This window comes from Rhinopithecus bieti, unplaced genomic scaffold (genome assembly GCF_001698545.2).
Source record: "Rhinopithecus bieti isolate Rb0 unplaced genomic scaffold, ASM169854v2 scaffold_22548, whole genome shotgun sequence".
NCBI classification, from domain to species: Eukaryota; Metazoa; Chordata; class Mammalia; order Primates; family Cercopithecidae; genus Rhinopithecus; species Rhinopithecus bieti.
The window spans coordinates 945591-956455 of record NW_016810469.1 but is presented as its reverse complement, the minus strand read 5'-3'; the positions used below and the strand labels follow the sequence as shown (position 1 = coordinate 956455).

General features: G+C 59.3%; 1 protein-coding gene across 4 annotated transcripts; it reads left to right on the top strand.

Moving 5' to 3' along the window:
• The first annotated feature begins 1072 nt into the window (after nt 1-1072).
• On the top strand, nt 1073-10865 carry ZC3H12A (zinc finger CCCH-type containing 12A). Of its 4 annotated transcripts, XM_017892122.1 has the most exons (7): nt 1074-1184; nt 1986-2469; nt 6800-6939; nt 8105-8339; nt 8928-9034; nt 9231-9416; nt 9510-10865. In XM_017892122.1, the coding sequence occupies exons 2-7, from the start codon at nt 2021-2023 to the stop codon at nt 10103-10105; spliced, it is 1713 nt and encodes a 570-aa protein (XP_017747611.1). In that variant the 5' UTR covers nt 1074-1184; nt 1986-2020; the 3' UTR covers nt 10106-10865. The 4 variants fall into 4 exon arrangements, with proteins under 4 accessions (XP_017747609.1, XP_017747612.1, XP_017747611.1 ...); XM_017892120.1 differs by having other exon boundaries at nt 1073-1184; nt 1983-2469; nt 9231-10865; XM_017892123.1 differs by having other exon boundaries at nt 1073-1184; nt 1983-2469; nt 8844-9034; nt 9231-10865.

Genomic DNA, 10865 nt, shown 5'->3' with positions numbered 1-10865 from the left:
CACATGGTAAGCACTGATGGCATGCGGCTCTGTCCTCCCGCGTGTGGGCTCTGTGTTTTCTCCCTCTCTCTCACACACACACACACACACACACACACATACTGGAAGCCAGGCTCCCCTCTGCCCTCAATCACCCGTGGTTCACAAAACGGCAAATAATAGGAGCACTAGAATAGGAGCTCTCCATCCCGGTTCGAGTCTTTCCAGCTGGGGCAGTTTAGCGCAGAATTTCTCAAGGGTAACATCAGCATAATGACCTCTGTCTGTAAGACCACGAGTAGATACAGTAAAGTGCTGTGCTCGTGCGAGAAATCAGGTCTGACCTGGGAAACTAAAAGCATCTTCACGGAGCAAGGGTGTCCCTCCAGTGGGGGCGGTCAGTGAGTTCTGCGGTGTGGGTGACAGAATTCTTGTGTGGACACTCATGTGGTGATTGGGGTAAATGGCCCTCTTTTGCCTGGTTTTCTGCCTCAGTCATTGTGCATCTGTTGGTTGAACCTGCCTTTCGGTCCTAGAAAGGTACAGATTTCAGGAAAAGTGTACCTGTCCCTGGGGGTGGCCCACCTCTGTGTGATGGCTTCAAGTACAGTGTGTCTTGAGGGGGCCTGACTCCATCTGGAAAGGGCCTGTCTGGATGTACCTGTCTTTATAACCATGGACCTGCCTCCAAGGTGCGTGGACCAACCTCTGCACCTGATTCACTCGATGCGCACCTGACCATAGCTTCATCAGGCAGGGTGTACCTGTCAAGTTCTTAGGTCCTAGTGTTCGCGGCTTTACTTCTCCTGGTACCGCCGTCCGCACCTCGGTCAGTGCGCCCCCGGCAGGTGCGTGTACCTGGTTCAGTCCGTGCTTATCTTGCGCGTTCGGGCCGCCAGTGTCCCGCTCGGAGCTCATCGCCGCCGCGGCCTTGAGGCGGTGTCCCCAGGACCCTGACCCCCTGGTTGGCGCCGTCCGGCGCGCAGCGGCCGCGGGGGCGGGACCGCGACTCGAGGGGCGGAGCAGGAAGGGACTCGAAGCTCCGCCCCCAGGGCGGTTCCGGACGGGCCCGCCCCTTGCCCGCTTCCGCGTCAGCGCTTCACCCCTACCTGCCCGCGCGCCGCCCCATATAAAGGAGCCGCCGGCCTTACCCCTGGGATTCGGCCCCATGGAGACGCCGCCGGCCGCGGCTGGCGCTCGGCGGGGTGAGGCGCGGCGGGGAGGGCGCGGGCCTCGGCGGGGAGGCGGCAGGGAGCGCTCCGGCGGGGTCCGAGCCGAGCCGAGCCGAGGGGAGGGGAGGGGAGGGGAGGGGAAGGGCGGGGTCCTGTTACCCAGCCCGCCGGGCCTCAGTACCCCTCCAACTTAGCCCAAGTTGAGAGAGTCGGAGAAGAGCACCAGGGTCCGGATCGGGGGCCGAGCGGGCTCGGGTCTCGGGCCGGGACAGCCTCGGCGTCACCAGCTCCCGGCAGCCAACCAGAGTTTCCCAGCAACTTTTCTCCCCGCGGGTCACCCCGGAAACTTGCCCTCCCGGGCTCCGGGAGTCCGGCCACGGGCCTTGCGCTGCTTGGGCCTGAGCTCTGAGTGCTGGACGGGTGGGCGAAAGCGATGGCCCCAGTGGGGAAGCCCCGGGCCTCGCAACGCACTTCCAACCCCAGGATTCCGTCTGAGAACCCCGTCCCGCCTTCTGGGTCCCCTGGGTTGGCGTGGGGATTCGAGTCTTTCCAGCTGGGGCAGTTCCAGTCTTAGTTCAGACTAAGTTCCGATCTTCGAGCCACCAGCTAACAGCTGGATGACCTTGACCAAGTTTTTAATGTCTGTGCCTCAGTTTCTCCCTTTATAGAATGGGAATGGGAATGCCTAGCTGGGAGAGCTTTTGAGAGGACAACCTGAACTAATAACATGATGTAGTGTGTAGTGCCAACCATCCCTCATCCTGCTGGGTGTGGTGATGGGAGGGTGGGAGAGAGCGCTATTCCCTGTCCCTAATCCTGTTGGTTGTTCAGTAGGAGCTGTGGCGTGGTGCCTTCCAGGAGTCTGAGCTATGAGTGGCCCCTGTGGAGAGAAGCCTGTCCTGGAAGCCAGCCCCACCATGAGTCTGTGGGAATTTGAGGACAGCCATAGCCACAGCCGTCAGGGCACCCCCAGGCCAGCCCACGAGCCGGCAGCTGAGGAGGCCTCGGCCGTGGAACTGCAAATGAAGGTGGACTTCTTCCGGAAGCTGGGCTATTCATCCACGGAGATCCACAGCGTCCTACAGAAGCTGGGCGTCCAGGCAGACACCAACACGGTGCTGGGCGAGCTGGTGAAACACGGGACGGCCACCGAGCGGGAGCGCCAGGCCTCACCGGACCCCTGCCCTCAGCTCCCTCTAGTCCCGCGGGGTGGGGGCACCCCTAAGGCTCCCAACCTGGAACCTCCACTCCCAGAGGAGGACAAGGAGGGCAGTGACCTGAGACCAGTGGTCATCGATGGGAGCAACGTAGCCATGAGGTAAGTGTCGCTTCTGTGGCCAAGACACATGAGGTTCGCATCTCTTCTGTGGCCAGGACACATAGAAGGATGACTGTCCGCAGCTCTGGTGGGCTGGAAGGAGTGACTGTCTTCTTAGGGACTGGTCTAGAGGGAGGGAAAGCCTTTTATGAGGCTTGCCTAGGGTCGCGCTACTGGTGACAGAGGCAGGGTTCCAGCCCAGGTCCCTCTGTCCACAGAGCTCGCCTTATGCTGTGGGTCCCTCCCTGAGGCCAGCACTGTGTCTCCGCTCCTCTCCTGTAATGTGAGGCAGGGCTGTAAAGGGGACCAACCCTTAGGCAGCAGCTCACTCACCCCTCTGAACCTGATCTCCTCAGGTGGGTGTTGTGAGGAGGGGTTCTGCGGGTCCTGGAGAGGAGCAAGCGTTCAGGACCCAAAGTAGTGGTAGTAGGCAGTGGTAGTAAGCAGTTGTTGTTGTTGTTATTTCAAGGGCTGGGCTTCTGAGGCCTTCTTGTCTCAGACCTGGGCTCCCACGAAAACAGGTCCAGCGACTATGTCCAAGAGTGACCTCAAGGCTGGGTCCAGTTTTACATGGGTTGTGGGCCGGTGGCCTAATACTCTGGCCTCAGGTGAGCTGCGACTTGGATCCGCACTGATTCAGCTGAAGCAGCCTGGGCTGGACTGGTCTCTGGAGGTTCCCTGGGGCCAGAGCCAGGGCTCAGCCCCCAGTGACTCCCACCCCCATCCCCAAGCACAGGAATGGGGTGGGGAGGTAGGGGCAGAGGGGGAAGCCAGGACTGCTGCTGACCTTGGGGAATCCAGACTTCTCCTGTCAATCCAGGCCCCACCCTCTGGCCCCACTTTATTCCCAGTTCCCTCCCAGGCAGGCCGATGAGTCAGTGCTGGGTGGATGGCTCACAGGGAAAAGTTCCTATTGGCATGGATGGGGAGACCCCAGACACGGGGTTGGGAAGGGCTGCTTTCCTGGCTACCCTGAGGGAGCTCCTAGGTGGGCTACCCAAAGCTGGCATGACCTCGGCCTCTGCCCTCTCTGATTTGTGGCCCCCGTGGGACAAGTTCACTGTCCAGCTGGCCCTGGCCCGGCTCAGCAGGCATGCAGCTGAGGCCTCTTCCCTCCTTCTGTCACCTTCAGGCCAGTCTTTCTCTCTCTGACTTGGGCTGAGCCTGGGTGGGAGGCTGAGAAAATCCAGTTTCTATGCCAAGAGGCAGCAGGTTACAGTCTGTGCTTCGAGATTAGCGGGGGTCCTTCTCAGTGTCCAGCCTCATGTGGCTGGGCTAGGAGCTAGGCTGGATCTGTATGACTCCTTCCTCTGGAGGCGTGGGCCAGGAGCGGCTGAGCCCTGGGAGCAGCCGAGTGCAGTGTGTGTTTGTATCCAGAAGGAGGAGGGACATGGGAGGAGGGGCTGTGATGTTGGGGGGTGCTCAGAGGAGCCTGCTCCTGAGAAGCAGAGCCATGCACCCACCTCGGGGGTTTCTGAGCTGGGGTAGTGGCAGGAGGGGAATTCCAGCCTCAAACTTCCTGTCTCAGCTGCTACTCGGTTCCTGCCCGGCCACCCTCCTCCCCCGGGGGCAGGCGGGCTAGCCCCATCATATGCAAATTATGGGGAAATTCACCTCTGTTTCCTTCTAAGGGAATTTTTCTCCACTCGCCAGGCCCAGCCCGGGCATATCTTTTCACCTGGGGAGACTGGCCCAGCCCTGCCCTCTGTCCTGGGGAAGGAGCAGTCTAGCTGGAGTCTTCTACACACACTTCCTATCAGTGTCTGCTTCGCCAGGCTGGGGGACCCTGACCTTACCGGCAAAGAGGACTGGGGTGGGGGCAGGGATGTCTGGTTTTCCTGTGCCAGCAGCACTTCCTCCAGTGCAGTGAAACAGACTAAAGCTAGCTGTAGGGGGGCAGTCCAGGCCTCGTGTGCTCTACCAAGAGGGCTCTGATAGCACCCACTGATCACAGTTTTTCCATCTGCTGAGGGAATATTCAGGTGCTAGGGCTGCTGAGAACCGACTTGTCCCCAGCCAAGATTTTCAATGCCCAGAGGCAGTGCATTGCCCTGGGAGCCCTGGCATCCCATTAGTTCCCAAGGCTCCAAGATACCAGCCTAGGATCACGTGCCTGGAGGGAGGCGGGTGGGTGGATACATACACACACTGCATACCTGAGAGAAGGAGCCAGGCCTGGGGTGACCCAGCTGCCATGGTTTTGAGAGGCAGGGCAGAAGGCCCAGGGAAGGGGGTGATGTGATGGGGGAAGCACTGGGCATTGTGAAGACACAGACCAGGGACCTGACCCATTGTGGCAGGTCAGGGAAGGCTTCTCAGAGGCAGTGACATCTCACAAGCGTTTTGAAGGAAGAGCAGGAGTTTGCCCCCAGCATTGTTTCTCCCGTTCGCCGCCTGTCTCTTATAACACACTTTGTTCAAACTCAATTTTGGGAGCTTTGTTCTCCCAAATTCTGGGTCTTCTGTTAGAGACAGGAAGGCAACCGAGTGGCCCAGACCTGGGTTCCAGTTCTGACTGTCTCTTACCACTAGCCAGGTGACCTTGGACGAGTCCCAGAGCCTTCCTTTCCTTCACGGTAGCAAGCCCTATAAGAATGAAGCCATATATCTGGCTGCCAGTGGGAGTTCGGTGCCTGCGAACCCCTGCTCATTCCCTGTGATCAGGGTCTATGTCTGCCTTTATACCTACCTGAGCATTAACGTACAGGGTGGTGATAGGCACAGGTCCTGGGCCTGCATCGCTGTTCCACCGTTACTGCTGTGTGACCCTGGTGACTAAGCTGCCTTCTCTGGACCACAGTTTTCATCTGAAAAACAGGGAAGGGGATGATGGTGGTATAGTGCCCTCCTCACAAGCTTGCTGATGATTCAGTGTTAGGCGCTTAGAACAGGGCCTGGTTCACAGCTCTCAGCAAATGGGAACTTTTCTTATAAGCAGGCTGGCAGATGGGGCGGGGGGATCAGGGGAGGATGAGTGCTGCCCTGGGCTGAACTTTGTCTCCCCTACAATTTAGAGACCTTCAGACCCTGGTGCCCCAGCCTTGTCCCCAAACAGCCTCCATGGCCCCCAGCTGCCCTACCTTCTCTTAAGGCTCCAGCTATCACCCCTTACCTCCCCCACTCCCGTTAAAGACACCCACAGGATGTGGTAGGCCCTGGACTTGCCTCTTTTGCGTAACATTTATTCTATTTTATTTGCCAAATATGAGAGTCTAAGCTATTCACTGAGGGGGCAGTGAGAGGTGGGGCTGCTGGTCCTAGGAGCTCTTCCATGACACTTAGTGTTACCTGGGAGCCCCAAGCCCCAGTCCTCCATCCCCCAGGAAATCCAGTTGGAACCCCTACTTTGCAGGGCCATCTTTGGCCTGAAGCCACCAGGAAAGCTGTCCTGCTGACTGACCCCTCTTAAGGAAACTGCAGACTGCTGGGCCCATTTTCAGATAGAGGAACGGAGAGCTGCAGCAGCCCAGGAACCCCACCAGGCGTCCTTCTGGGTGCAGCCACCTGTGGGTGGGGCGCGGCCTGGTCTGAGACCAAGGCAGGGCCCATGCCTCACTCAGCTGTCCTTGCTAAGAGTCCCCCAGCGTCTTCCTGATGGTCTTTCAGCCTTGGGGTGAACAGGCGTTTGGGAGAATTGCCATCTTGGGAGGAAAAGTAGTATCCTTTCGCTTTCAGACTGAAAGGGGAGCCTGCTCCACTCTGGCGCTTTCTATCCCACGCTGAAGGCTGGAGTCGCCAGCCCCTTCCCCTTTGCCCTTCTCAGGCCCCAGTCCCTGAGGTGTGTGTGAGGACTGAACTTTAATCCGGAACAATCTGGTTTCTCCTCAGTCAGCCCAGCCGGTGCTTCCCCCGCCCCCACCCACGCTGCAAGAGGCGAAGGAGGGGTGGTGACTCAGTGTGCATGTGTACGTCTGTCCCTGTGGTCCCGGCAGCTCGCCGGGTGGGGCAGGAGCCAGAAGTCTCCCGGCACCTTTCCCCCACCCCCAGGTGTGTTGCAAGTGGCCTGGCCCTCCCCCACCGTGGGGAGCAGTGCTGCCAGCTTCCTGGGCGCTTCCTCACTTTCAGGAGATGGAGCCTCAGGGAAAGTCCCAGCGGGGCCTGGCCATCCTGGAGTTGTGGGAACTGGCACTGGGAATGGAGTCCTTGGCCTTGGGCCCCACCTGCAGAGGGCCAGGGCCTGAGCCCTAGGGAAAGAGGAAGGGGCTGCTCACCACCACCACGAAAGCCAGGGCAGGGGTGGGGTGTGACAGCCCCCCTCCTGCTGCTCAGGCCTAGGGGGTGGCAGGCTGGCCATCAGTGTGGGCTAACCCTGTCCTCCTCTCCCTCCCAGCCATGGGAACAAGGAGGTCTTCTCCTGCCGGGGCATCCTGCTGGCAGTGAACTGGTTTCTGGAGCGGGGCCACACAGACATCACAGTGTTTGTGCCATCCTGGAGGAAGGAGCAGCCTCGGCCCGATGTGCCCATCACAGGTGAGTGGTGCCTCTGGAGGTGGGATGGTCTTACTGCCCCAGCAGCCCTGGTTCTCCCCAAGAGAGACCCTCTGGGAGTGGCCTAACTTCTAGAACTCAAGCAGGGACCAGCATTTCTTTTCTCAGTTTTTTCTGTCCTTAGCAACCTGCTCTGAACGGTGGTCATTGGAGGTCATCTTGTCTAGTCTTCTGCCTCAGATATGGGGCCCCTCCCTCATCCTACTGGTGGGCAGGTCAGTCTTTCAACCTCCCCAGTGGTAGAGGGGCAGTGCCACATAGTGGTTAAGCCTGTGGGCTCTGAGTCAAGACATCCAGAGTTGGAATCCTGGCTCTGTCCCCTCCTGGCACCCTGGCCTGGGCAGGGATCTCTGTTAGCCCTGCTCCATGTGCTCCTCATCTGAAACATGGGGTCAGTGTCGGCGGAGGATGTTGACAGCAGCGCCTTCCTCATGAGATTGTATAAGTTAACACATGGTTAAGTGCTGAGAAGAGTACCTGGCACGTGATAGACGCTCAGTATATGTTAGCTGTTACCACTGTTCTTGCAAGAGCCCCCAGCTTTTGGAGGTAAAAACTGAATCAGTTTCTCTAGAAGTCTTGAGATCTAGGAGCAGGCTGTCCGGGACTGCAGGCTCCAGGAAGAGGGGCCCTTTCCACTTCCTCACATCTGTGTCCCTGTGGTCCCAGCAGCTCCCCAGGTGGGGCATGGTGAGTGGCCTGACCTTTCCCCACCATGGGATTTAGCGACCTTGTCCTGGCAATGCAAGGGACAGAACCAAAATACTTCTCCCACCCCAGAGCAAGCTGGGGCTCATTCACGGACCCCTCAGAACAGGCTGGATGAAAGCCAAAGCCAAGACCACATCTGGCTTGAACAGGCCTGATGTCCAGAGGGAGAAAAGGAGCAAGGTCAGCTCTGTGCTTGGAGCCTTTGCCGTGCAGGCCCTGCCGCCTGCGCTCAGATGTTCTTGGTCTTCAGGCAGCAAACTGTGCTGGGCCAAGGGAGGGGCTGGGGTGTGGAAGAGGCCTCGGCAGAGCTAGTTCTTGCCCCCGTGACCTTGGCGTTAACAGCTCCTGTGCATGGCCACCAGCAGGTTAGGGAGCTCTGTAGGCCTGGCTCTGGGTCCCGCTGGGCCCTGACCTGTGTGTTCCCGTCACCTCCCAGACCAGCACATCCTGTGGGAACTGGAGAAGAAGAAGATCCTGGTGTTCACACCATCGCGGCGCGTGGGTGGCAAGCGGGTGGTGTGCTATGACGACAGATTCATCGTGAAGCTGGCCTACGAATCTGATGGGATCGTGGTTTCCAACGACACGTACCGTGACCTCCAGGGCGAGCGGCAGGAGTGGAAGCGCTTCATCGAGGAGCGGCTGCTCATGTACTCCTTCGTCAATGACAAGTATGTTCCTCCCAGAGGCCTTGATGGACTTGGGGTCCACAGGGGAAGCCAGAGATGCCCTTGGCAGGGGTGGAGCTGGGGGCTGGGCTCTGCGGGGCCCTGCAGCCATGGGAGGTTGTGGTCTTCGCTCCAGGCAGCTTTGAGAGTGAGACGGACAGCTCAGCACATAGGCAAAATCAGACCAGGACCGGCAGGCTGTGGGGTGGAGAGAGTGGCTAATTTGGGAGATAGAGCCGTAGCACTTATGAGGGGATGTGGTTGGGGTTCCAGGTGGCCTCTCTACGAACCAACATGGCATCTCTCGAGCAGAAGCCATGGGCCAGTGGGTATGAGCTGCCATCCCCCCGATGACCTCAGAGAGAGTTCCCCTAAAGGTGCCCATGGGCTGTGGCCCTCTAGACCGGGGATTCCTTCTCCTCCCTTGGTATGATCCCACCCAGAGAGCAGTTTTAGGGGGTCCTGGACAGGCCCCAGTTTTAGGTGTCGCTCTCCTGTTCTTCCCAGCAAGGCTTGCCATCGGCCCCTTCTCAGCAATTAGAAGTCCCTGCATGGCTCCCACCTCCAGAGAGTTCTTTGCACCCTCTGCAGGTTTATGCCTCCCGATGACCCACTGGGCCGGCACGGGCCCAGCCTGGACAACTTCCTGCGTAAGAAGCCACTCACTTTGGAGCACAGGAAGCAGCCGTGTCCCTATGGTACGGAACCCAGCCTGCCCTCCCTGGCCCTCCTCACTCCTGTCCCTCCTCTCACCTGTCTGCCTGTGCCCTGTTTTCCTCTTGGGGACCTCTACCATTGGACCACCCAACCCCATGTCCTGTGCCACCCCTTCCCTGCTCTCACGCCTGGTTCTGAAGTGCCTCTGCTTAGAGTCCCTCTTGATTCCTCTTGCAGGGAGGAAATGCACCTACGGGATCAAGTGCCGATTTTTCCACCCAGAGCGGCCAAGCTGCCCCCAGCGCTCTGTGGCAGATGAGCTCCGCGCCAATGCTCTCCTCTCACCCCCCAGGGCCCCAAGCAAGGACAAAAGTGGCCGGCGGCCTTCACCTTCATCCCAGTCCAGTTCTCTGCTAACCGAAAGTGAGCAATGCAGCCTGGATGGGAAGAAGCTGGGGGCCCAGGGATCCCCAGGGCCCCGCCAGGAGGGTCTAACACAGACCTATGCCCCATCAGGCAGGAGCCTCCCACCTAGTGGGGGCAGTGGCAGCAGCTTTGGGCCCACGGACTGGCTCCCGCAGACTCTGGACTCACTCCCGTACGTCTCCCAGGATTGCCTGGACTCCGGCATTGGCTCCCTGGAGAGCCAGATGTCAGAACTGTGGGGGGTTCGAGGAGGAGGCCCTGGTGAGCCAGGCCCACACCGAGCCCCTTACACGGGCTACAGTCCCTATGGATCTGAGCTCCCAGCCACTGCGGCCTTCTCTGCCTTTGGCCGGGCCATGGGTGCTGGCCACTTCAGTGTCCCTGCCGACTACCCACCTCCGCCCCCTGCCTTTCCACCTCGAGAGTACTGGTCTGAACCATACCCACTGCCCCCACCCACACCAGTCCTTCAAGAGCCCCCAGTGCAGAGCCCAGGGGCTGGCAGGAGCCCGTGGGGCAGGGCAGGCAGCCTGGCCAAGGAGCAGGCCAGCGTGTATACCAAGCTGTGTGGTGTGTTTCCCCCGCACCTGGTGGAGGCCGTGATGGGGCGCTTCCCACAGCTCCTGGACCCCCAGCAGCTGGCTGCCGAGATCCTCTCTTACAAGTCCCAGCACCCCAGTGAGTAAGCTGCCCGTGGCTGGCAAGGGCAGCACCCCCAGCCTCCACGGGCTGTCAGGCTGAGCCTTGGGCCATCGAGCAGCCCATTCCCAGCCCTGAGGCCCACCCCGGAGACTGGACAGAGGGAGGATTCAAGTTGGGAAGGAAACCCACAAACCAAAGATACTGTAGGATTGGTTCTGGCCCATGCAGCACCTCTAGCTGTCTGCCTGAGTGGGTCAGAAACGATCACCCTGTTGATACACATTGTATCTCTGTAGTTTAAGGAGACGCTGCCGGTAACGGCGTCAGTCCATGGCTGAGGCCCAAACCGTCTTTTCTCTCGGAGGGTGGGGAGAGAGGTGGGGGCAGCAGAGGCCTGGGCTGGGTGCCCTGTGCACGCCACCCCACTTCCGCTCTACCCCTAGGACGTTGGCCTTGGCTGGCTAGTTGGGCACTGTGTGCCCGCCCTCCAAGGGCCTCCTCTACGCCAATGAGGCCTCATCCGTGCTCTCGCTGGGCACGTGGCTTCATGTCAGTAAGCAAGATGCTTCTTAATAACCTACCTTCTGCCCCACTCTTCCTTATCCCACTGCCCCTATAAGGGTCAAGGGCCCTCTGTCTACACTCTCCTCCTCCTCCTCCATCCTCTATTCAGAGTCATCTCGCCCTTCCCCACAGGTGGGGAACATGTGTATGTGTACACATGTAAATTTTAAATATTTTAAGCAGAAAGTCCTTACCTCCTGTAATACATCAATAAAGTACAATCAATGCGAGCCCTTTCAA

What these genes read in the sequence shown, in the direction of transcription:
- ZC3H12A (XM_017892120.1), top strand. Translation starts at nt 2,021, where the DNA reads ATGAGTGGCCCCTGTGGAGAGAAGCCTGTCCTGGAAGCCAGCCCCACC. An exon ending in GGGAGCAACGTAGCCATGAG is followed by an intron (nt 2,470 to 6,799) that starts GTAAGTGTCGCT and finishes TCTCCCTCCCAG; the next exon opens with CCATGGGAACAAGGAGGTCT. An exon ending in GAAGCAGCCGTGTCCCTATG is followed by an intron (nt 9,035 to 9,230) that starts GTACGGAACCCA and finishes TTCCTCTTGCAG; the next exon opens with GGAGGAAATGCACCTACGGG.